General features: G+C 37.6%; 1 protein-coding gene across 1 annotated transcript; it reads right to left on the minus strand.

The window, feature by feature from the left end:
* Positions 1 to 3: 3 nt before the first annotated feature.
* SLC35A1 (solute carrier family 35 member A1) lies at positions 4 to 27,852 on the minus strand. Its single transcript, XM_049772323.1, is given in 8 exon segments — positions 4 to 948; positions 3,558 to 3,692; positions 13,012 to 13,078; positions 15,362 to 15,514; positions 17,230 to 17,389; positions 27,679 to 27,701; positions 27,704 to 27,736; positions 27,738 to 27,852. Coding segments are annotated over 8 exon segments (780 nt in total). The 5' UTR covers positions 27,819 to 27,852; the 3' UTR covers positions 4 to 820.

Raw genomic sequence — 27,852 nt, forward strand, 5'->3', positions numbered from 1 at the left:
CAGTTAAACATACTTTATTTTAAAAAAAGTACAAAAGTGACATTAGAAATATTTTTGAAGAAAAAATGTATATCACCTAACCAGCAAAGAAATACAATCTAGACAGTGAATGGCACAAATACAGCACTTAAAGGAGTACTCAGTCGCCACCCATAAATCATTGTCTGAGTAGGAAATAGATTCCCTTTGAGAAGTTACACATTCATTTTTTTTCCCAAAATTAATCCATTTTTTTTGCTTCACTTTTTAAAGAAAAGAGCTAGATTTTTAGTGCTAGATAAAATACTGTACATGAATAAAGAACAAGGATGAGGTGATCCTTTTCCCCTGGTATCCAAATAAGTGACTTACTGAAGAAATGGCTTTGGCACTTTAACAGCAACACTGTCCCAAATCTTATTTGACTATTGTAGCATCTCCTGATATTTTAATACCATTATCTCTGACTTGATTTGTACATTATATATACAATTGTAAGATTCCTTCATCCTAAAACCAGGTTGATTTCAGACATTATTTTTATAGTTCATTCTTTTTAACATGGAGAGGGTGAAGAGGGGGTCTGGGCTCTTGGGCCATGCCCATCACTGCTCAATGTTTACTCCTGGCTCTGTGCTCAAGGATCTGGTGTTCAGAGGACCATGGGACCATAAGAGGGGCTTACCTGCAAGGTAAGCAAGCATTCATCATCTCCACTTCTCTTCTGCCTTTTCTTCTTAATTCTTATACCAGTATGTATGCTACTTTGTGGGATTGATTTAAGGCTCTAGATTAATTTCAAATGATCTAGTCTTTATAAGAATTTTTCTTTAGATTGAGATCACACACCAATCACTCTCTCTTTTGATTCTGTTTCTCCTTGTTGGATTGATGTTGTATCTTGTCTAGGTAATCCATAAAGATATATAGAAACACATACAAGAAGAGTTCCTAGAGCAAAGGTGAGAGCTGAAAGGGGAGAAGGGGTATTAATATTAGTGGCCTTAAAAATGTAAAACATTGATTACATCAAACTGACAATAAACTTGAATGGCCTTTTTTTTATGATAGTAAAGTTTCAAAGAGTTGGTAATTATAAGTTTCTCCAGCCTTCTCATCTGCCACCCATAGGTTACTCCCACCCTTAACACACAACCCTCCCAAACCCTCAAGGGAGTGACAATCATTTACTGCAACAGACTTTCCAGAAATATAAGTATGCCTGTCTGGATCACCAAATAAAAATAGAATACACAATTTCCCCATATGGTAATGAAAATAAAAGGAACAAATGTGATTTTCCAAATTATGGAATCAAAGTTTTGAGTGAAATTGTCATTAAGTATATAAATATTTAGATAACAATTCTATTTCATGCTTGCCCTTTTTTGGGGGGGTGGGTCGTCACACCTGGCAGCGCTCAGGGGTTACTCCTAGCTCTATGCTCAGAAATCGTTCCTGGCAGATTCAGGGGACATATGGGATGTCTGGATTTGAACCACTGCCCTTCTACATGCAAGGCAAACACCCTACCTCCATGTTATCTCTCCAGCCCCACTTGCCTATTATTTTTAAGTTTTTGTTTTGTTTCGAGGCCACACCATTGGTGCAAAACTCCTAGTGGTGCTTAGAAGACAATGCAGTGCAAGGGACTGAACCTAAATATCTTACATGCAAAGCATGTACTCCAACCAATTGAGCTCTTAATCTGACCCTATAGTTTCATTACCTGTCCAAACTTTACAAATAGGCATTATGTTTAGAAATTATCTCAAAGTCCAGGCCAATCTGTATATTCTGTGTAAAACAACCATATTTTATCATGGAGAACAAAGACATATAATTTAATAACTATAAAACGGCACACAGAGAAATGACTTCAAACTATCTTTAGTTCACCCCTAACTGAGACATTGATTAGCTCTGCCTCCAATGAAAATGGAGGGGTAAACAATTTTTAAAAGAAAAAGGACACTAAAATATTCTAATTTCTCGACAAGAGTAAGACAATATTGCTCAACAACACTTTTTACTGTTCTCAAATATTTCTTAGGCACAAAAGCATAAGTATTTGTAGAACACTGAAGAATTATACCACAATAAAACATCCAAATGGCTTAAGAAAGTCATGTAAAGAAAAGTCGCATAAATACCTGATACAAATAGTAAGTGACTAGCCCTATTATAGGCTGTATAGAGTATTTACTATGCTATTTCAGAACACTTCGCCTGGAACAGTCAGTCCTATGAGGTAAGTGGTATTATTAGCATCCCAATTTTACAGATGAAGAAACTGGGTTCCGATTAGTAATTTCCCCCAAAGCTACACAGCAAATAGTGTTTTAATATTTATACAAGGTGTTAGGTGTTCCTTTGTTTGCATTACAATCAGTTTTAAAATCAGATAGACAAGATCATTTTGAACTGAACTGAGGTGAGTATGCCCAGACAAAAGCACAGCTTTTCCACTTCATTTTGGAGAACTGCATATTACTTCAAGTCAAGGAGCCTCACCACAGCATATAGAAAACTACCACACTACAAAGGTCACAATGAGAAAGCAAAGCAGAACCCCACCACACTCAGTGAATGAAGATGATAGCTTCAATGACCCAAATAACATTAGCTACCTATATATCCTCTCTGATCAGGACTTTAGAGAAGAAATGTTGAGGATGTTCAAAGAAATGATGGAATGGATAGCCAACAAGATGCAAGAGGATATGAGAGCAGAAATTAGAAAACTTTAAACAGATAAGACAGAAATTAAAAACTTGGTAGCCAAAATGAAAACCTCACTGGAAAGCCTAACCAGCAGAGTAGCAGCGGTGATGGACAGAATTAGTAAGCTGCACAACACCTCCATTCAGTAGAAGTTGGAAAAGTGCTTTAAAATCGATGAACAGAAGACAGGGAAAAATGATCAAAGCAAGTGAATAGGTGACAACAGGCAGGGATAAATTCAACAGGAATAACATAAAAATCACTGGTGTTCCAGAGGCCAGGAAGAAATTTCCTCCTATCAGATAAGCAGGGTCTTTTCCTCATGTAATCATTTATGGTACACTTGATAATAAAATAAGTATTTCATAAAAGCATCCCAAAATGTTAATAATCACTGCTTACATCATACAAAAGCTACTTAATGCACTGTGGGCTAGGAAAATTTATATAATAACATATATAATAACATAATAACATAGTAACATAGCAGTAATGTCATATAGGAATGACTTTTTTTGTTTTTGTTTTTGTTTTTTTTGGGCCACACTCGTTTGATGCTCAGGGGTTATTCCTGGCTAAACACTCGGAAATTGCCCCTGGCTTAGGGGGACCATATGGGACACCAGGGAATCAAACCCCAGGCTTCCTTGGCTAGCGTTTGCAAGGCAGACACCTTATCTCTAGCGCTATCTCTCCGGCCCCAGGAATGACTTTCTATTGTAATGAATTTTAACTTAATTAGATATCAACAAATACCTTTTAAAAAATAATATTTTTTTAATTTATTTAATAATATTAAATGAATCAAAGTACTGAGAAGGTCTTTTATGTAAAAAATGTAACGAAATACATACTTATTTGTAATCCAAACAGCATCACCGAAGCAATAGTAGAAAGAACAATGGCCGCTGCAGCAGAAAAACCTTTCATGATGTTGTCTGTGTATTTGACCACAACTGAAGTATAGAGACCTCCAACACTTGCCAAAACTTGTATAGAGAAAGAAATGAAAATTTTCGAACCAATTAAATATTCTATGGTAGTGAGGCAAATTTCATCCCCAGAGATACCTTACCATTTACTAGGAAAACACTGTGTCTTAATAGCAGCCAACTGAGAAAATTAAAACTGAGTCAGTTTCTAAAAAGCACTGCTTTCAAATGCCTAAAGGGCTACATGATCTACTATTAAATATATAGTTTTATTGTTAATTCATTAGGTACTTTTGATTGTGAGGGGAAAAATGCTTTGGGAGAAACATACCAAAATCACATTTTCAAATTAATCTTCACAATATCAAAGAACAGTTTGAAAATGCTGTAAAGACTTAAAATAGACATCAAACTTTAAAAAAAAAAAAAAAAAAAAGAACTAGAGTGCTAGAGAGGTAATACAGTGGGTAAGGCACATACATGGCCAGCTCAGGTTCTGTCCCTGGCTTCATATATGGTTTTCTGGGCCCACAAGTTCAGAGCCAAAAGTAACCCTGAACACTGCCCAGGTATGGCCCCAAATCAAAAAAAGAAGATAAAAATTTTAAATCTTCTCAGAACTAATTCCAAGATACTTACAAATAACAAACCAGACATAATATGTGTAGCCATAGAAAAATCCTTTTTCTTTAATTTCAATTCCATCTGACACGTAGACACCAATCAATGTTACAATGATTCCTGATAGATACATTTGAATGTTTCTCACCCAAAAGGGAAGTGTCTGAACTCTTTAAAAACTTTTTCAAAATATACTCCCTGAAAGAAAATTAGACATGCAAATGTGATTTATTCAATGTCAGAGAAATCTAGAGATAGAAAATAACATAATTTGGGTTAGACATTTTGCTTTACTCAAATGCATTTATTGGTTGTAACATATGGCAATACTTATTATCTTTAATATGCACAGAAAAGAACTTCCTGATTTCACACTGAACAAGAGATTTAAAATCTGTTAATAATTCCTGGAGGGCCGGAGAGATTAGCAAAGCTGGTAGAGGAGCAGAATGGACAATGGTTCAAATCCTGGCATCATATCCCCATGCCTCCCACGAACAATTTTTGAGCACAGAGCCAAGTGTAACCCCTGAGTAATGCCAGGTGTGACCTAAAATGCCCCTTCCCCCCAAAGAAGAATAATTCTTGCAGAGCCTGAAGTGATAGTGACAGTACAGTAGGTCAACCTCAGTTCCATTCCCAACATCCCCTGTGGTCTCCTTGAGTCTGCCAGGTAAATTAATTTTTTTTTTTTTTTTTTTTTAGCCAGGAGAATTTCTGAGTGCAGAGTCCAGAGTGCTACCAGGTATATGGCCCCTAAACCAAAATAAGTAATTCCTGCAATAATAAAACTCAAATAAAAAATTAATGAACTGGAATCCCCCTAAAAAATCCAAAGGATCAATAAAACCAAAAGTTGGTATTTGAAACATACACCATATCAATAAAAAATAATCATATCAATAGTTAAAAAGAAAGCATTTGATAAATCCGATACCCATTCGTGATAAAAAGTCAACAAAATGGGAATCAAAGGAACTTCCTCTATATAAATAAAGTGATATTACCACAAGGGTTGCCCAGGGTAAACATTTTTACTCAGTAGGGAAAAACAAAAAGCCATTCCCTCTAAGATCAGAATAAGACGAAGTTGCCCCTCTCTTGCCACTTCTATTCACTAAGTAAGTACTAAGTACTTAGTAAATACTAAGTACTTATAGTACTTGCATAGCAATTAGGCAAGAAATAGATATCAACTGCATCCAATAGCTCTCACTACTTGTGGATGATGATACTCTATAAATAGGGGAGGAAATTTTTTTCGAACACACCATCTGTCCTGGGATCAGCTGCGTGCAAGACAAATGCCCTACCACTGTGCTATCTTAGCACCAATATGATACTATATTTAGAAAATCCTTAAGACCACTAAAAGCTTCTAGAACAAATGAACAGTTATAGTAAAGTGACCAGGCAACAAAAATTAACATGGAAAAAGTCCCAAGGCATTCTTATATACAAATAATGAAGACAATGTATTTTTTAAAATCCCATATACCCATATTTCTACCTCAGAAATCAAATATCTCAGAATCAACTAAAACAGGTGAAAGACCCTAAAGAGAGAAAGCTACAACATACTCTAACGGAAATAAAAAAGGACAAGAGAAAAACTGCAAATATGTACCCTGATAATGGATTTGGAGGATTAAAATTAAAATAGCAATATTCGCCCAAGCATTATAAAGAGTCAGTGCAGATCCTATAAAGATAACCTATGTTTTTTTTTTGAAAAAATAGATCAAACACATCAAATTCATATGGAGCAATAAACCTCAACAAATAGCTAAAACAATTTTGGGGAAAAAGATGAGATGCAACATCACTGACCAAGCAAGTTGAAGCAAAGATAAACAAATATGACTACATTAAATTAAGCTTCTGCATCACAAGAAAAATGAAGACCAGGATACAAAGACTGCTCACAGAATGGGAGGAACTATTCATCCAATACCCATCTGATATGGGAGTAGTAGAATTTAACAAGAAAAAAAACTGGCACTGAAGCAATAGCACAGCAGGTAGGGCATTTGCCTTGCACACGGCTGACCTGGGTTCAATCCCCAGTATCACATATGGTCCCCCAAGCCTGCCAGGAATAATTTCTGAGTGCAGAGCTAGGAGTAACCCCTGAGCACCACCGATGTGACTCAACTTCCACCCCCAAAAAACATCTAACCATCAAAAAATGAGAATAAATTAAAGGAAATGTCCTCTAAAAAATAAAGGAAATACAGATGGCCAAAAGGCACATAAAACAATACTCTACTTTATTAGCCATCAGGGAGAAGCAAATTAAAACTATGAGCTATCACCTCACACCATAGAGACACATATCAAGAACAACCACTGGGCCAGAGATATAGCACAGCGGTGTTTGCCCTACAAGCAGCCGATGCAGGACCTAAGGTGGCTGGTTCGAATCCCGATGCCCCATATGGTCCCCCGTGCCTGCCAGGAGCTATTTCTGAGCAGATAGCCAGGAGTAACCCCTGAGCACAGCTGGGTGTGGCCCAAAAACCAAAAAAAAAAAAAAAATTCACTGATGGTGGGAAGTACACTGGTCTAGCCTCTGGAAAACAATATGATCTTCTCATATGACCTAGCAATACTAATCCTGGATATATACATAGGCTCCCCCTAAAAATATGCAGAAAAGATCCTCTGCCCTTTGTTGAGCTATTCACAACAGCTGCAATGTGGAAACAACTCAAGTACCCGAGATAGATGTTAAAGAAACTGGTAAATCTACACAATGGAATACAATACAGCTACTAGGAAAAATTAAGTCATGAAATTTGTTTATACATGGATATACATGCTGAGTGAAGAGTCGGGGGGAGGGGAGAGATAGAATCAGAGGGAGCCAAAACCCCCTAATAAGAGAGTAACACTCAAAAGACAATAGAAATGCTCGGTGGGATGTACAGCTAAGATAAAAGACCATTATGAGGATAGCTGGAAATGATCACTCTAGACAAGAATTGGGAATTAAAAGAAAGAAAAGTGATATGTACGATAACCTCTTCAGTAAGTAATAGCATTGCAAACCACAGTGCCTAAAAATATAAAAGGAGAAAAAGAAGAAAAGTGTCTGCCATAGGAACTGGCTGGGGTGGAATCAGGGTTAGACTATGGGAAGGTAATTTGCGAACTGGTGGAAACACTGGTAAAGGAATGCTAGAACACTGATCAAAACCATTTTAACTATCATGGTGTTTTAAGGAAAAAAAATTTTTTTTTATTTTCGGGTCACACCTGGCAATGCTCAGGGGTTACTCCTGGCTCTATGCTCATAAATCACTCCTGGCAGGCTCGGGGGACCATATGGGATGCCGGGATTCAAACCACCGTCCTTCTGCATGCAAGGCAAACACCCTACCTCCATGCTATCTGGCTCCTTAATCATTTTTTTTTAAAGAAAAATTCCTGCCTTTAGTAGTCAAATAACAAACCACCACCCAGCTCCCAAAACAAAAAGACACCCTCTCAGTCGCACATCTCATGCCCTGGCAAAAGAAAAAATACAGCCAACACACCTGCTGACTCAGGTGGCCCTTCTCATCCCCCTCCCAAATGTGGATTGTTGCATGGTAATGAATTCAGCTTCAGAAGGACCCCCAGCTCAAGGAGACTACCTGATCCTTTAATGCTGCAAATCATTTCTCAAACTCAACAAGACCACGGTGTATGATGAAAAAGTGCCTTGGATTTCACCCTCCACAAGAGTATCTCAAAAAACTTAATAGGGATGCCTATACTTCCTCTGTATACTTAATATCTCTATAATAATTCCTCTCAGGGTATTTATTCCCAAACATTAAGGTAGGCTCCTCCATCACTTTTTTCTTTAATTACTTTTTTAAAATTAATTTTTATTTATTTCTTCTATTTTATATAGATATATTTTTTTCTTTAACTTCACCTGTTTTGGTTATGCTTGATATGAAAACCGAGAAGAAAGTCTTGCCTGAGATAAAAGCTCAGGTCCAAATCAGGGCATAGGGATTGTGTATCCTATCATTCTTAACCCCAAATGCACCAGCAATATAATATGATACCTTTTATATGCTTTTATATAGGCACAGTAAAAAAATAGGGGGGGACCTTATACACAGAAACAAGATCTTATCTTCTAGGAATAAGAACTCATACTTTTTATAATACAGGGGCACCTCCCACCCTACACATGTGCCATGTGGACCCAACTTAGACTCCATGAGATTGGACAGTGATTGTACAACACTGAACCCCAGATCCCAGACATAGAACCGATAAGAGTTCCCTGCAACAACACCAGTAACCAAACTTCCCCTGGGAAATTCCTAATACTGCTCTGACACCAACCTGCACCAGTTTTAATATGACATCCTCACAACAAGGAAACAGCAACAACTTGATCTAAGAGCAGCCTGTCCTATCCCATCACCTAACAGTAAGATAAAATCAGAAGACATGTCGTCCTTTGATCTGTGCAAAAACCAAAAGCACTAAGTACAGAATACTGACTTTGACAACCATGACTGGGCAGAACTTATCCTGGACCAATAAGAAAGACCCTACCCTAGGCTTTAGCCTAGGACTTGTACAAAAATCAAGATCTTTAATTACAGAGGTTTGACTTTGACAACTGAGACTGAGCAGAACTTCTGGAACCATAATGAAGACTCTATCCTAGTCTTCAGCCTAGGATCTGAGCAAAAACCAAGACCACTTATTACAGAAGACTGATTACAACAACTATGATGGAACAGAACATCTAGAACTGTAAATAAAGACTCTATCATAGACTTTGTCCTATGACCTGTGCAAATACCAAGATCTCTAGCTACAGAGGCCTGATTTTATCATCCACAACTGAGCAGAAAGTTTCTTGACACCATAAAAAGACCTTGGGGTGTGGTATGAGCATGTACAGAGTCAGTAGTTGTTCCCATGGCAGTATGCTTCATGGGCGGAGAAACCCTGAACCTTGCCACACCTGCACTCCTTCCTTTGTTTTTTTGTCTATTTATTTTTTTTTTCTTTTTTTTTTTCATTTTTCTCTTTATTTTCTTCTTTTTACACTCTTGTGGTTATTATTTGGTGATTTTTTTTTGTTATTGTTGTGTTGCTGGGTGCTTTTATTATTTTTGGTAGTTTATTTTTTGGTTTTTATTTTTGTATTACTATTTATTTTTACTGTTGTTTATTTTTTGGTAGTTACTATTTTTTTTTTACTGTTGTTTGTTGGTTTCTTTGTTATGTTTTTCTTCTTCTTTTCTCCTTCTCCTCCTTCTCCTCCTTCTTCTTTTTGTCTTTTTCCAGCAGAACCATACAACCTGAATCATCTTGTTCTGCCTCGTGAATTGCGGGGGGAAATAAAAATAAATGGTACCAGGACCAAACAACCATATGAGCATTGACTGGAAATAAAAATAAAAAAATAAAAATGATCAGACTTAGGAGCCTGAGAGATAGCATGGAGGTAAGGCATTTGCCTTTCATGCAGGAGGTCATCGGTTCGAATCCCGGCGTCCCATATGGTCCCCCATGCCTGCCAGGAGCAATTTCTGGAGCCAGGAATAACCCCTGAGCACTGCTGGGTGTGACCCAAAAACCACAAAAAAAAAAAAAAGATCAGACTTAAACACCAAACCCAAAGTCAACAACAACAGAATCGATACCCTATCTACAATAAGCTATACACTGAAGGAAACAGTTACACTAGCACTCTGGGGGGGCAAAGGAGGGAGATATGTGACACATGCTGGGAAAAGGGTGGAGGGAGGACAACCATGGTGGTGGGAATGGCCCTGATTCATTGTCACTATGTACCTTAAATATTAATGTGAAAGATTTGTTGTTCACTTTTGGTCACAATAAAACTCATTTAAAAAAATTCTTGCCTTTTTTAGTAGTCAAATGACAAAAGCAACTGCTACCCTGATAATAACTGCTTCCTAGTATTCACTAATTGTGAATAACCTACATAATCACTGAAGAATTTTTCAAAAATAATAGAAATGAAAATATGTTTTAAATAGAATAAGCTATTCACTTGAGTAAAGTCATTTGTTTCTGGCCCACACTTGACTGCACCGAGGGTTTACTCCTGGCTTTGTACTCAAGTATCATTTCTGGTGGAACATGGGGGCCATCTGGGGCTCTGGTGGTCCAATGCAGGTCAGCTACCTGTAAGGCAAGGTCACACTATTTTCCTTTAAAGCAGTTCCAAGCTAAGGATGTTGTTCTTTGATGGTAAAGTATATACTTTGCATGTGCAAAGCCCAAGGTTCAGTTCCCAGCAAAAGAAAAACAAAGCAGTTTTCAACAAGTCAAGTTCATAAAGAAGTGTCAGTCTATGACGTCCCAAACTAGATGAATGTTTGTGTACATATTTCTTGGATTTGCTGCTCTTTTTAGATGTTCTAATGAAATATGTGATATCACCACTCCCAAAAGGTCTTAGTTTAGTGAGGCTAGTTCTCTAACTGCTCTAAGGCTTGTACTATAAAATTGTATTTTAAAGAGGCCATTATGTTAAAGATCAGAAATTATTACTAACGTACTTATCAACTAAAAATTCTAATAAAATTCATGCTTTTGATGAACTTATGTAGAAAAAAATCCAAAGAAGAAATGGGAACTAACATGATGATTATAAATGCCTTCTACATCTGATTTTAGTATCTAGAAAAATATTAAACCATTATCATTTCCTCTGTTATATACTGAAAGGCCAAACTAAATATAATGTTGAACCTATTCTCATTTTAAAAAAAGAACTAAATGGGGGGCCCGGAGAGATAGCACAGCAGCGTTTGCCTTGCAAGCAGCCGATCCAGGACCTAAGGTTTGAATCCAGGTGTCCCATATGGTCCCCCGTGCCTGCCAGGAGCTATTTCTGAGCAGACAGCCAGGAGTAACCCCTGAGCACAGCTGGGTGTGGCCCAAAAAAAAAAAAAAATAGAACTAAATGTAAGAAGAAAAATAAAAGATTTATTTTTAACTTGCTGGTTCTTAATTATAAGTTTATGCTATCAAGTATGTCTCGAAATTTTGATCCAACCTTATCATATGTCTTTTTTTATAAGCAGTTATTTTACTTCCACATCCAACCTAATTTTAGTCATAAGGTTTTTGTTTTGTTTTGTTTTTGTTTTTTTGAGAAAGTCACACCTAGTGGCACTTCGGGGTTATTTCTGGCTCTCTGCTTTCCTGGCAGGCTTGGGGGATTATATGGGATGCTGGGAATCGAACCCAGGTCAGCTGCATGCCAGGCTTACTATTCTCTTTGCTATCATTTCAGCACCCATCGTTTTAATTCCTAACATAACATAATTTCTTTTTTTTTTTTTTTTTTTTTTGGTTTTAGGGTCACACCCAGCGGTGCTCAGGGGTTACTCCTGGCTGTCTGCTCAGAAATAGCTCCTGGCAGGCACAGGGGACCATATGGGACACCGGGATTCGAACCAACCACCTTTGGTCCTGGATCGGCTGCTTGCAAGGCAAACGCCACTGTGCTATTTCTCCGGGCCCACATAGCATAATTTCTAATATAGCATAAATTCTTTAATAAAGAAAAATACTTTAATAAAGGCATTATAACTAATATACTCCATTGACTTTTCTTTTGGAAGTATTTCTAAAATACAATTTATTTCTTATATTACACTTTAAAATAGATATATCATCTTCACAAAATCAAGGTCTGTCTTGCTCAATATTGAAACCATTCGTTACATAGGGATAAATAGTTTGCCAGGAATTGAACTTTTGTGCAAAACATACATTCCCAACTGAGTCATCGCTTTAGCCAGACAAGGATTTAGAGGAGATGGGGCTAGAGTTATAGCATCGTGGTTAGAGCATTTTCATTGCATGCAATCAACCTAGGTTTGAACCCCAGCATCCCAGATGGTCCTCAAGCTTGCCAGTATAATTTGAGTGCAGAGCCAGGAGTAACCCGAGTGCTGCCAGGTGTGACCCCAAACCCCCCCCCCCAAAAGGTATGAAGCTAGTAGCAGCTCCCTAAATTAGTAAATATAAGCCTGAGAATATTGCAGTTCTGGGATAATGAAGACACTGGGGTATGAGCTTTTTGGTGAGTGACTTTCTCCATCTTCAGAGGCTATCTCTTAATTCCTTGGCTGGACCAAATATGGTCAACAGTTTGTCTGGAGAGATAGTTCAGTAGAAAGTCACCAAATGGTAGGGTATGGATCTTCAGCACTTCATATGGTTCCCTGAGGACAGAGCCTAGAATGGCCGCTAAGTACTGCCAGATATGACCTCCTCTCAAAAATATTATTCTTAATTCAGTACAATTATAAATAAGAACTTGAGTTCAATAAGAACTGGCAAGAATCTGGAAAACTTCTAACATAAAACAAAATAACTGGGGCTGGAGCTAATAGCACAGTGGGTAGAGTGTTTGTCTTGTATGCAGCTGACCTGGGTTCAATCCCCAGGATTCCATATGATCCCCCAAGCCTTCCAGGAGTAATTCCTGGGCACAGAGCAGGACACTACCAGGTATAGCCCAAAAACAACCCCCCCCAAAAAAAATTACTAAGAAGATAAGGGGTTTGGGATGTAGCTCACTGATAAAAGAGTTTGTGCCTGGCACTGTAGAGGACCTGAGTTTGAGCCCCAAGATTTCAAATAGGAAAATATACATAGCTTAGGGAATAAAATTAATAACATAGTAAAGCAAAAGAAATACCTCCTAGTTGTTCAGCTTTAATTAACAGATGACATTTTTATGATTTACCTGCAAATCCTGAGCACAAAACAGCAATAAATATAGCTCCAAACCCTACCAATGGATTCTGTTCCACCTGCAACAGTAATGTTTTAGTTATTTTTATAAATAGAATTAAAATAAGGCAAATAAATATAAAACTGTATTATAGTTTTACTGAAAGAGATCCAGATACAATGCAGAATAAGATGGATCAATAAAAATAAAGTCATCCCAAAGACTAACAAAAACACTTTAGTTAAAATATGTCTCTTACTCCCCCCACCACAATTACAGGTTTAGTTAATACTTATTATAATATCTATTATTTCCAAAGCATATTGTAGTTATTTCCAATTCTGCATAACTGGCCCTTTACTTGTACTACTACCCTAACCTAAGTCAAACCCTTACTAATATCAGTCATGGAAAATCAGTTTAACTCGGTAGTTTTCAACTACTTTGAATGTGGCCAACCCAAGTTCGATCCCCAGCATCCCATACAGTCCCCCAAGCCTGCCAGGAGTGATTTCTGAGCACATAGTAACTAGTCCCTGAGTGCTGCCTGGTGTGTACCAAAAACAAACAAAAAACTTCTGCCCTGGCTGACCTGGGCTCAATTCCTAGCATCCCACTTGGTCCCCTGAAGCAACACAAGAAGTAATTCCTGAGCACTGCAAAGTTTAGTACACCACCACCACCAAACTGCCCTTTACTGTATTTCAGCTAAGACTTTCACATAAACTACTAAAGTAGATCTAATATCTTTCCTAGTGGTGCCAGGTATTACTAAGAAGTTTATATTTAAGTTTTTAGTGTTTGCCTTACTTCCATGCTAATTCCTTCTCTGCAGGTTGACAGATGATTTAAATGTACAATGCATACTGGATCAGTATTTTGAAATATCACCAAGACTTTAAACGTGTGAAGACATCATTAATCCAAACCACCGTGATTTTTTTAGATATTCCTTAGAGGGAATCTCTAGGACACTAAGAAGTAACTAAAAATGGCAACTAACTAGAAAGTTGTTAAGAGAATTGTGGTCTTGGCATTCACTAAAAATTGTGAGTATTTGGTTATAGAGGGATCCCTAATTTTCAAGTCATTCACTAAAGTTTCACTTCCTATTTCTCTTTGGGGAAAAATTATTAAAGCATAGTACAAATATACTGCTTTAACATTTACTTAACAAAAGTAAGTTAAAGGCACCTTTTGCACTGTTTTAGGTATCAATTATCAATTCAAGAAACTACTCCCATAGGCTAGAGAGATAGAATAGCAGGTAAAGCAGTTGTGCAGCTGACCTGAGTATGATCCCTGGCACCCCAGATAGTCTCCAAGCCCTGCCAGGAATAAGCCTTAAGTATAACTGGATATGCCCCAAACCAAAATGAGTAAATAACTACTCCCTATAATCTCTATCACTGACAGTGGAAGTATGTGCAAATAGGTTTTTAAAAACATGATAAGTGAAGAGGAAAATTAGAGAAGTTCCTTCCCATTAAAAAGGTCAAGTACAGGCCAGAACAATAGCACAGCATGTAGGGTGTTTGCCTGATACACGGCCACGTGGATTTGTTCCCCAGTATCCCATATGATCCACCAAGCATGGCCAGGAATGACTCCTGAGTACAGAAGCAGAAGTAAACCTAAGCACCACTAGGTATGGCCTCAAAACAACAACAACAAAGTCCAAAAGTTTTGTCACATACACTGTGTGACAGTTGGCACTATTTTCATCAGATAAACAATTGAACTGGCCTTTAATTTTGTAATCTATAAAACAAAAGAGGTGGATTACATTAAGGCAACTTTATGTGAAACATTTCATCCATAAATTTGCTTATCCTTAATAATAACATGCTAAGAAAAAATGTCTATCTATAGGGAAAAGATTATTATCAGCTATAGATATAATTGTGTTGTGCTTGTCAATGAGATTGTCTGAAATACATAAAACTTAAGGGAGTTTACAATTTTTATTTTGTTTGGTTTTAGTATTGGGCCACACCCAGTGACACACAGGGGTTACTCCTGGCTGTGCGCTCAAAAATAGCTTCTGGCTAGGGGGAACATATGGGACACTGGGATCAAACCCAGGTCAGCTGTGTGCAAGGCAAATGCCCTATCACTGTACTATCATTCCAGCCCTGGGAGTTTACAATTTTTTTAAACTTTATTCATTTATTTATTTACTGATTGAATGATTGATTGATTGGCTCTGCACTCAAAAAGCGCCCCTGGCAGGCTGTGATGACAAAAATCGAACCTGGTCCCTCCCAGTTTGGCCTCATAAAAGTCAAATGCCCTACCACTGTGCTATCTCTCCGACCCCAGGGAGTTTACCATATTAATTAGAGGAAACATTATTTCTTACCGTGACTTTTGTAGCTTGGGCTGGTTTCCACTGTACAAGTGTGACTCCACCACAGAGCATAAAAACTGAGATCCACTGTAACTTGCTAAGTGTACGGTTTAACATTAAAATAGTACATAAAGCTGTACAGGGAATCTTCAATTGATAAGTTACCTGAAAAGAAAATAATCAACTCAGGGCGCTGGAGGGATAGTACAGTGTATGGTGTTTGTGTCAATCTACTATTACCAGAGATCAACACTGGTTAAAAAAAAAAAAAAAAAAACCTGCTGTTACCAATGGACAAGAGCAAGCAAGCTTATGGTCAATGTTTTGGTGGATTTAAAGTTTTGTGGCTGGGAAGTTAAGTCCCCTTGCTCCCTACATTCTTCTATTATAACTGACAAACTACAATTTTAAACACATAAAGAAACACCATAAAGATGAGGAGAGGATAAAACACTGACAAAATTTTACAAGTCATAAAACAGATGATAAATAGAAACTGACTTCATAGACCTAAGAGAATGAATCCTATTCTAGCAGGTGATTTAAGTTAAGAACCATCACACTGGGCCCAGAGAGATAGCACAGCAGTGTTTGCCTTGCAAGCAGCCGATCCAGGACCAAAGGTGGTTGGTTCGAATCCCCGTGTCCCATATGGTCCCCCGTGCCTGCCAGGAGCTATCTCTGAGCAGACAGCCAGGAGTAACCCCTGAGCAACACTGGGTGTGGCCCAAAAACAAAAACAAAAAAAAGAACCATCACACGGGGGCCAGAGAGATAGCATAGAGGTAGGGCGCTTGCCTGCCATGCAGAAGGACAGTGGTTCGAATCCCGTCATCCCATATGGTCCCCTGAGCCTGTCAGGAACGATTTCTGAGTGTAGAGCCAAGAGTAACCCCTGAGCGTTGCCGGGTGTGACCCAAAACAAACAAACAAAAAGAACCATCACACCTATACTATCTTTTGTAGGCTCAGGAATCAACAGCATCAAGTTCTCCCTCAATAAAGGTTGTATAACACAAAGAGCTGCAATAAAGTTCACATCCTTCGAGACTCCTCTCACTACACAATGACTTTCCACTACCCAAGCAAAGCTTAGAGACTTGTTTTTAAGAGAAGAAAAATTTGAGGGACTCCAAACTCAAGGAATATAAATCCAGGGAGATGAAGATTATGCACAGTAATTTTTAAGTAATGATCTCCTCAGTTCCCCTACTCGATTCCTAGACACAGTTCAGCCATCAAGCAAGAGATGAGACAATTTTTTGTTCTGGGATACTTCGATAGCTTGAGAGAAAGGGGTCTTCCGTGCCAAAAGGCCACCTGACCAGTCTTTTGCAACAACCAGAGCTAAAAAATTTTTAACAATATGCTTAGGCCTTACCATTACTTTCCATTTCCTATTAGTAAACAATTAGTTTTGCATTATTTCCCAAACCATTATGAGCATCCCTCAATAAAAATTTGATGATGCAATAAAAGGTCGACAAAATATTTTCACCCAAAAAAGCACATGTTTTAAGATTTTTATATACTTTTTCAGGGACAGAAAGATAGTACAGGCTGACCAAGATTCAATCCCTAGCACCTCAATTGTCCAACACATATTGCTAGGAGTAAGTCCTAAGCAAAGCCAGATGTGACCCCCAAACCAAAAAAAAAAAAAAGGTTTGGGGCTGGCGCAATGGTATAGCAGGTAGGGCACTTGCCGTGCAATCGACTGACCTAAATTCAATCTCCACATTTAATTTGGTTACTTGAGCCCACTAGAAGTGATCCCTGAATGCAGAGCCAGATGACAGCCCTGCAAATAGCATGTGGTGCCCAAACCAAAAATAATAAAAATAAAAGATATACTTTTCTTTACCACCTCCTCTACTCACCTGGTACACTGCTGCATCCAGATTGCTAAGGGCCAGGAAAGCCATATTGTTCTGAACTGCATACACTAGGGATGGTACACTTAACTTCATCAATTCCTTGGGGCTCCCCAAGACATTTTCTCTTAATGATGCCTTGAATCTACCGAGACTGCCGGTTTCTCTTTAAAAACAAAAAGGGAAATGAAAAATAAGGGGAAGAGAGGGTAGAGAAAGCATCAATTTAATGGGATTGTATTACAAACAGTACATCGTTAAAATGTGAGAAAAGGCCATGTCATTTAGCAGGCATAAATTTCAATGAATTTTAGATTTCTTAAACACACCAACAAAACATCCTCATAAAAAAACATGATTACATATTCTCTAGCCAAAAGTTCAATTGATTTTGAATCTATTAAATAATGAGGTAACAGGAAAACAAAATTACTGAAATTAACCATAAAAAATAATTTTCAGATGACCAAAGATATAGCACAGCTGGAGGGTGTTTGTCTTGCAAGTAGCCAACCAGGTTCGATTCCTGGCATCCCGCCCGTCCCCGAAGTCTGCCAGAAATAATTTCTGAGTGCAGAAGCAGGAGTAACCCCCGAGTACCGCTGGGTGCAGCCCAAAATAACAAAAAACTTAAATTGCTTCCTATCATTTCAAATGTTATTATATATAGTTTACCTTGATCATTTTTTAATCAGGCTCAATACATTTTAAAATTTTTATTAAATTATATCTAAACTCTAAGAAAAAAGACTAATACTTATGAAAGTATTTGGGATGGGAACTAAATGCTTTGGGTCAATAATTTTAAATTAATTTATAATTGAATGCAATTGCAAATATTTAAATTAGTATATCATAAAAACTGTGTACATATTATTATTATTTTTTTTTTTTTGGTTTTTGGGCCACACACGTTTGACACTCAGGGGTTACTCCTGGCTATGTGCTCAGAAATTGCCCCTGGCTTGGGGGGACCATATGGGACGCTGGGGCATCGAACCGCGGTCCATCCTACGCTAGCGCTTGCAAGGCAAACACCTTACCTCTAGCGTCACCTTCCTGGCCCCAAAAAAACTGTGTGCATATTATATAATTAATAGAAAATCTGAGTATTAGTACCAACAAAAGCACTATATTTAAAGGCTAAACTCCTAAGAGTTTCTATAATTTTGTTCAACATATTAGAATCAACAGTTAGGGCCCGGAGAGATAGCACAGCGGCGTTTGCCTTGCAAGCAGCCAATCCAGGACCAAAGGTGGTTGGTTCGAATCCCGGTGTCCCACATGGTCCCCCGTGCCTGCCAGGAGCTATTTCTGAGCAGACAGCCAGGAGTAATCCCTGAGCACCGCCGGGTACGGCCCAAAAAAACCAAAAAAAAAAAAAAAAAAAAAAAGAATCAACAGTTAACTGATTTTTATAATTAAGAGCTAACATTAGTAAGTACAACGTCTCTGACAGATTCATAATATAACTATTCAAAAACATTAAGATGTGTTAGAGGGGGACCGGAGAGATAGCATGGAGGTAAGGCGTTTGCCTTTCATGCAGGAGGTCATCGGTTCGAATCCCGGCGCCCCATATGGTCCCCTGTGCCTGCCAGGAGCAATTTCTGAGCCTGGAGCCAGGAATAACCCCTGAGCACTGCCAGGTGTGACCCAAAAACCAAAAAAAAAAAAAAAAAGATGTGTTAGAGGAAGTTACATGTGGGTTGTATACATAAGTCACAGTCCAACATAGAGAAGTGATATGTAATAAAGATGCACCTATAAATAGGTATATATTATATTTACACATGTATCAATATTAATCATATACATAATAAGAAACTTCTATAATAAATTGCTTCACAAATATAAAATGTAAAACAAAATACAATGGTTATTTACATTGAAAATATATTCATAACATATTTTTTTTAAAACAGGCATATGTCCTGTCTAACCTCTGAAATAGCCTAAGAGTTATAATTCTGTCAATTGAACATTTTGTTTTTAACATATTCCTTTAATTCTTCACTTTTATTCAATAAAAGGAAAGATATCAGATAGTCCCCAAAAGGCAAATTGTACAATATGATTTGAAATGTAGAACAACTAAACATATATCAAAAAGCATATTGGTTCAATATGAATTATAACCATAGATTATTTTAAACCATTGTCATATGGCCCTCTGTGCGCTCTCAGGGTCCAAAAGGGCCAGAGGTGAAAATCTAATTAAGCGGGAGCCCTGGTATGAGATTATCAGGATAAAAAAGTAGAACAGGTGTGGGGCATATAGGACAAACAAATATTTTCAAAGAAAAAGAGGCCATGGTCAGAAATATATTGAAAAACACTGTCTTAAACAATTTATTTACCAATATGCTAAACAATATGCTAAACAATAATTTAGCAAGTTGCTAAATTATTAACTTGATGTTATCTGCTTGTCTCCTTTCTAAGAGTGAGATTATGCACCTAGAAGTTTAAATCCTCTTTTAATCAACTTTGTCTATCAATATACAAATCAAATCCTCACTTCTATACATCCATATGAATTCTATCCTCACAACTACCCTAAATAAGTGTTATTTTAACTAAATTTTTAAAGAATTCTACTTGATTGCCTACTTTTGTCTAACAACCAAGAAAAGGTGGCCAGACCACAAAAATAAAATAATCTTTTTTGGGGGGGAGGGGGCCACACCTGGCGTTGCTCTGGGGTTACTCCTGGCTCTGTGCTCAGAAATTGTTCCTGGCAGGCATGGTGACCAAACCGGATTTGAACCACCATTGGTCCGGGTCTGCCACTTGCAAGGCAAACGCCCTAACAATTTGCTATCTCTCCAGCCCCAAAATATCCATCTTAATAAAATATCTTCCTCTGTTAAATTCAATACACTCCATTCCACAATGGTAAATCCATTTGCTGAAAACTAGTACATATAATATGTACTACATAAAATATGGTAGAAAGCTACAAACACCAGGAGGAAAAAAATGCCAAAAATATCACTTCAGTATGAAAAAAATAGTTTTTTGGCTTTTGGGCCACACCTGGAGGCACTCAGTAGTTACTCCTAGCTTTGTGCTCAAAAATCACTCCTGGCAGGCTCGAGGTATCATGTTGGGATGCTGGGAAGAATCTGTACCACGTTGGCCACATGAAAGGCAAACACCCCACTACTGTGCTATCGTTCTAGCCCTTTACTATGAAATTTTAAATGGTAGAGCTTTCTGGGGATTTGAAGTCCTCTAATCAGCTGATCTTTTTAAACACTTTTATTTATTTTTTAAATAGTATCTTTATTTAAGCACCACGATTACAAACATGTTTCTAGTTGGGTTTCAGTCATAAAAAGAACACCCCCCTCCTTCACCACTGTAACATTCCAACCATCAATGACCCCCATCTCCCACCTCCCCACCCCCTGCTTGTATTTGAGACAGGCATTCTACTTTAAAATATTTTTTTCTTGTATTTTGGGTGACTTCTGAGCGCAGAGCCAGAAGTAACCAGAGCCAGGTGTGACCCAAAAACAAAACAAAACAAAAATAAAGGGGCCGGAGAGATAGCATGGAGGTAAAGCATTTGCCTTGCATGCAGAAGGACAGTGGTTCGAATCCCGGCATCCCATATGGTCCCCGGAGCCTGCCAGGAGCGATTTCTGAGCATAGAGCCAGGAATAACCCCTGACCGTTGCCGGGTGTGGCCCAAAAACCAAAAATAAATTAAAAATATAATATAGTATATATTAATATTATAATATCATATAATTTACATGCCCTTTACTTCCTCTCCATCACCTGAGCACCTTCGGTGTGACTCCATCACCCTAAAACCATTACACCATGAGCATAACATTGCAGACAAAATGTTAACTCAGATAGAAAGGGGAATAAAGGTATAAAACCTATAACTATTTAACAGCTATATTATTTTAGATAATAGTATGAAAATTAAAATAATTTTCTCCAGCCTTAGATGAATAAATGTCTTGAAGAGTTAAGATATATTTGGGATGGAGCAGTGGCACAAGTGGTAAGATGCCTAAGATGGCCTGCAGTTCGATCCCCTGGCGTCCCATATGGTTCCCCAAGCCAGGAGCGACTTCTGAGTGCATAGCCAGGAGTAACCCCTGAGCGTCACAGGGTGTGGCCCCCCCAAGAAAAAGAAGATATATTTGTCTAACCACACCCAAGATAATAAACATTTGTACATCCTGCTAGATTTATTTAGACTTTATAGATTGTGGTTGTTAGCAAACAATGAAAAGGAACTGTGTTTAAGATAATGTCAAAATGTTTTCACTTCTCTTTCTTTTCTTTTTTCATTTTTGAAATGGAGATTAAAGTGATCAGTTATTTTATTTAAAATTATTCTCTAGCAGCACAAGCAGAATGAAATAGAAAAGGGGGGTTGATGGCAAAATCATCTAAAAGATTACTGTTCCTGCTAAAACATTAGAAAAGAACTGAACCAATCTTGAGAAGAACCATCACAGACTGATGTCTGTATTACTCAAAATTTTATTATGGCAATAAACAATTTCAATATTTTAACAGTCTTATATAACAACAGAATTGAGGTTTTGGGAAGAAGGAAGATAAGGAGACTGTACCCACACTCACTCTGAAAAAAAAGCCTTGGTGATATCATCCCAACATCTGAAGCATATGAAGTATGGTCAGATTGGTGTCCCCACAGGGAATCATAGAGTCAGTGATAAAGCAAGCCATCAGGGAAATGGTGGTTCTGGGTGATGGAGGCAGTAAGTGTGTCTTTCGCTGAGTGGGAACTGTCCTCCAGAGACGTTCAGCTTTGTGCTGTATATGCCTGTATAGCCATAATCTTTCACAGCTCAGTTTACATCTCATTCAAGAAAAGGATAAGTCTATGGAGCTGGCCCAGCTCAAACATGTCAACTACATTTGTGGGCATGGTACAGCTCCACTTCTCTTTCTTGGTAACAAAGTTTGACCAAAACAGTTTATAGCTATAACAAGGTTTAGAAAAGCATAGCTAATCAGTGAGTCTCCTTCAAATTGTGGTAGTTCTATGGAAAAGCTCAAAACATTTTCAAAGTACTAGTTTTATATTTCATCTAATTATAATAAAATCAGTATGTCAGTATAAAATATTTTGTCAACATTCGCATATAAACTTTGTAATATTCAACTACTAACCCACCTTTTCACCTTTTCAGTTTTTAATTTACAAGTAATTTTTTTGTTTGTTTTTGTCTTTTGGGTCACAACCAGTGGTGCTCAGGGGTTACTCCTGGCAGGCAAAGGGGACCATATGGGATGCCAGGATTAGAACCACCGTCTAACTGCTTGCAAGGCAAATGCCTTACTGCTGTGCTATCTCTCCAGCCCCTTAATTTACAAGTAATTTAATGCAAAATACTTAGTAGAAGACTGAAACAGCCTAAATGTTTATCAATAAAAGCTAATGTGTGTGTGACAAATCCATATAACCATGCAGTTCTTAAAAAATGGATGAGACATATTCCTATGTGCTGATAGAAATAAAACATTAACATTTATATTTTTAAAAGCATAGAGATACCAAACTGACCAAAACTTCAGTTCTGCCAGTATTTGCCTGATATCACAAGTATTATTTTTTGGAGTGAGTCTCTGCACCTTACCCTCAACTTTTTATACTTTTGGAAGCTCTGGTAGCCAAAACCATCCTCACAAATGCAGTCACCAAAGCTGCACCCAACCAGCATCACAGGCTCACTCTGTTCTCAAAGATATGTAAAAGCCATAAAAAGATATGAGTATATGATCAGGCAGCTGAATGCTGGCAATCTCGGGAGGAAAGGGGAAGCCAAGTCTTGCCCTGCTAAAGCCACACCTGATGCACCTATTACCCATAATCACAGCTTTGCCAATGACCTATGTTCACCACTCTAGGGCTCTCTGCAGAGATACCAATTTCACCAAAATTCCAAGTATGCAGTAGTTGGGCTGGCATCACCATGCTTTTTTTTTTTTAATAAGTGCAGGCACCTTCTTACCCCATCCCACCCCACCCCTGTCTCATTCTTCTGGAAGGCCTGGCAGACAAAACCACACCTCAGAAAAGCCACAGTAACAGTAACAGTGCTTGGAATTCCTGGACCACACAGTCACATTTGTAGTTGCACAACTCCATTTTTGTTTAATACTGTTATTCCTGTAGGAATAATAACACCAATTTAGATGCCAAAGTGTGTCTGAAGTTACCTAATGTTCAGAAACAACTGAACAGAATGGTCAACTAGCAACAAGAGCTTACTAACAAACCTGATAATGACTTAATGACCTTACTGAAGATACAGTAATTTTCACAAATTTATTTGTTGCTGTATTTTTTCCTCTCTCTTCCTTCTTTTTTCCCTTGCCTTTTATTCTTTTTAAATTATTTCACTCTCACTTGGAAATAAATCTATTATGATCAACTATATCAACTATGTGATACATGTTCTTTAAATAAAGTAAATTAAATATATATTATTTTAATGTAGGTGCCAGTGAGATAGTAAAAGCAATAGAAAGTTTACCTTGCAAGTGGCAGATCTAGATTTTTTTTTTTGCTTTATTTAAGCACCATATTTATAAGTATGTTCACAATACATTTGTTGTCTTTTGAGGTTTTTTTCACAATTACAAAGTTGTTCATGATTGAAATTCAGTCATATAATGTACAACACCCTTTACCAGAACAGGGGTAAATGTTTTTAAGGTAAGTTTGGCCCACGTTGGGATGCTCTGAATTAGAAAATTTTAAATAATGTAATTTTTTTTATATTTTTATTTAAGCACCATGATTACAAACATGTTTGTAGTTGGGTTTCAGTCATAAGAACACTCCCCTTCACCACATTTTCACCACCAATGCTCTCCACTTCCCTCCTCCTCCACTCCCTGTCTACTTCTCTCACTCAATAACATTGTCATGATAGTTGTTAGTGTGGTCATTTCTCTAACTGCACTCACCACTCTTTGTGGTGAGCTTCATATTGTGAGCTGGTCCTTCGCAGACCTCAATTTAATCTCTAGCACCACACCTGGTCCTCCCAAGCTCCACCAGGAATGATCCCTGAGCACAGAACAAGAGTAATCCCTGAGTACTCTCCATTAATTCTTCCTCTTGCTCCCCTTTTGTTCCCTACCATGTTAAACAACTTCTGATTAAAACATATAATTCACATATGTAAAAACACATATGTAAAAATGAAAATTATAAATAAAATCAACAAAGATAAAAAAATTAAGGATTCAGAAATGTAAATATTTGTCATATTGTCAAATGAAAAACAAAAACTACACTGGTAAAAGAAAACCAATCAAAGTCTTCTAAAACGATTGTTTTACTATTTTTTGTTAAAAATAAAGGTAAAAACAATTCCCTATGGGACCAGAGAGATAGCACAGCGGTAAGGCATTTGCCTTGCATGCAGAAGGACAGTGGTTCGAATTCCAGATCTCATATGGTCCCCCAAGCCTGCCGGGGGTGATTTCTGAGCCAGGAATAACCCCTGAGTGCTTCCGGGTGTGACCCAAAAAAAACAAAAAAAAACAAAACAAAACAAAAATCCCTATAAACACTAAACTTCAGTCAATATGTTTTTTTTTTTTTAGAAATACTGAATCCACTTATTATGAATTCTAGGATTGAGAAAGTAATTAAAGACCTCAAGGAAAATAGAAATCAGATTTATCACTGGCAAGAAAAAAGAAACAAATATGGAACAGAAGGGTGGAATGAAGCCTATGTTTCTAGTTCAGAATTTTGGTATCAAATGTACAACTCAATTCATTAACACACATAAAATAGAGAAAGGCATGCATGTATACACATGTATTCACAGCTCTGTCTGCTGAAAGGACATATAATAATAATACACCAGTAGAAATGTGTACCCTCATTTTTAGATTAATTTCTTAATGCCATTCTGCAAAAGAAAAATAAATGAACAGGTCTTTAAGGAAAAATATATGATCATAAACAGAAAAAAATAGAAAAAGACTTTAAAATCTTACTATGCTAAAAAGAAACGGTTTGATAACCATCATTTTTTTGTGTGTGTTTTAGCAAACTTAAAGATCTCATTGTCTAGATCTGGGACAATCTGAGTATCAACATGATAGATTAGTAGATTTTAATCCATAAAACAAAAATAATCCATAAATTTGTGTTTAGCAGGGGTGCAGGTGTAGGGAGAAAGGTAAAGGAAACATCCTTAGCTGGAATGACAGCTAATAAATGAACAGGGAGTGACAAAATTAGGATACTATTTTTTTTTTCAGCTAATGAAGGTGAGATAAGAAACAGGATGTTCACTTCCTCTCAAAGTATCTCATAAGATACAAATTAATTACAGAAAATCAAGAAGTCAACATTACCAGTGAGGAGGCAAATAGATACTATGTGCCTCATGGTATAAGGCACTGAAAACACATTCTGGATCAAGAAACAACTAAATTTATTTGTGAGAAAATATTAAATAAATGGGTTATGCTCTTCAGCAATATCAAAGACATGAAGGAAGATAAAAGAAAAATACGGAAGAACTGGTTCAGATGAAAGGAAGTTATACAGTTATGACAACATTAGGTTTCTGTTTGTTTGTTTGTTTGTTTTGATTTTCAGCCACACCTAGTGATGCTCAGGATTAACTCCTGGCTTTACACTCAGGAGTCACTCCTGGTGGTACTCAGATAACCATATAGGATGCTAAGAATTTAACTAGGGTTAGCCAAGTGCAAAGCAAGTGCCTTAACTACTATGCTTTTTGGGACCTTATCCGTTAGGTTCCCATCTCAGGGACCCATCTCTGGGACCATATTCAGCAGTGCTCAAGACTTACTCCTGGCTCTGTACTCAGGGATTACTTCTAGAAGGCACGAAGGACCATATGGGATGCTGGAGATCCACCTGGGTCAGCTGCACGCAAGGCAAGAGCCATACCTAATGAACTATCACTCTGACCCAATTATTATACTTTTAAAGGACATTAGTGGGAAACTGGCAAAAATCTTTAAAAGATCAGTGAATGAGATAATAGTCTCAATACTGAGATCTCATTTGTGTGTTTTATTGTGATTATAAAGAGAATTTCCGTGTTTACAGGATAATGCACTAAAGAATTTAGGCACCATGGTTTGTAGCCCTACTGACCCTAACACCAAAATCCATTTATCAGGCTTGTACTACTCTGACAACCATCTGGGTGAGGATCTCCAGGGCTCTTGAGCACAAGGGAGCCACCTGGAGCTGATCATGGGGTTCAGCAACAGCAGGAAAGGGAGAATTTACAGATAAGTCATTATGTGAAAAACTCTCAAAAATCTATAGAAAAACTCTTACACAACAGAAACACATACAAAAAAAGACTATAATAAAGCATATGTTGTAAAATCTTAGTATTCAGAAACAAAACCAAAAAACTACTAGAAAAATAAACTGAAATGTCTAATAGTGCTGCTTATGTAGCTAGTTAAAAACTGATTATTTCATTGTTCTGAATGATTAAAAATTTGAAAATTGGAGTCAGAGAGATAGCATGGAGGTAAGGCATTTGCTTTGCATGCGGAAGGTCAGTGGTTTGAATCCCAGCATCCCATATGGTCCCTGAGCCTGCCAGAGTGATTTCTGAGCGTAGAGCTTAGGAGTAACCCTGAGCACTGCCAGGAGTGACCCAAAAAACAAAAAACAAAAAACAAAAAAAAAAAAAAAAAGAAAGAAAATTGGGAGACCAAGTAACTTGTTTCCAGGTACCTTTGACAAACTAAAGCTAATCCTCACAAAAGATAAAGGTAACAAGACAAACTTAAATAGAGGTACAAAAACAACACTGGGATATGGGATAAAATTATCTGTTTTTACTGTTCTTTCACCTAATACTTAGAGGAACAAGAAAAAAAAGTATTCTTAACACCCTCACCGACTGAAAGCTGCCCCTCTTAGAAGCAACATTCCTGAATTCTGAAGGCAACAATTTAAATTGCTGTAAACTTAAAAGAGAAAGTTTAGGTACTTTACACAATACATGTTGACATAGGTAACAATCCCTGTGCTCCTGATCCTGGTTTGATTATCTGAGTTACCTGGTCCCCCAGACCCCAACCTCAGCAACACTTGGGGTGTGGCTCTAGAGGTTCCCACAGTGCCCCACTGGAGGATTCTAAGTATCCCCTGGCAACCTTGCAGGGCCTGAACAGCACGACATCCCCGGGCCCCATGTGATGAACCCGACTCCTGCCAATACTGCAAGACTCATAGGTGAAGTCCCAAGACTTCTGGGTATCATTTGGGAGACCTACCTACTGTCCCCAAGCCACCCAAAGTAATGTAGGTGAAGTTCATTATCTCAGTGGATCAGATTAAAAAGTAGGGTTTCAACTTCCTAACAGAAAAAAACAGTATAAATAAAGTAAACGCAACAAGTGAACACACTAAAACGTATTTATACTTACTTAGCTAAGATCCCTACACTTAGGAAATAACTTTAATTACTTCGGTGATACACACGGCTTGTAGATGAAAAGTAGAGATCTTTGTCTGTTGTCCTTGTATATCGTAAGGCTATGGTATAAGCTGCAGCCACAAGGGTCATCACAGTCAAGCAGTACAACTTGAATAATAAAGTG

This window comes from Suncus etruscus, chromosome 4 (assembly GCF_024139225.1).
Source record: "Suncus etruscus isolate mSunEtr1 chromosome 4, mSunEtr1.pri.cur, whole genome shotgun sequence".
Classification (NCBI taxonomy): Eukaryota; Metazoa; Chordata; class Mammalia; order Eulipotyphla; family Soricidae; genus Suncus; species Suncus etruscus.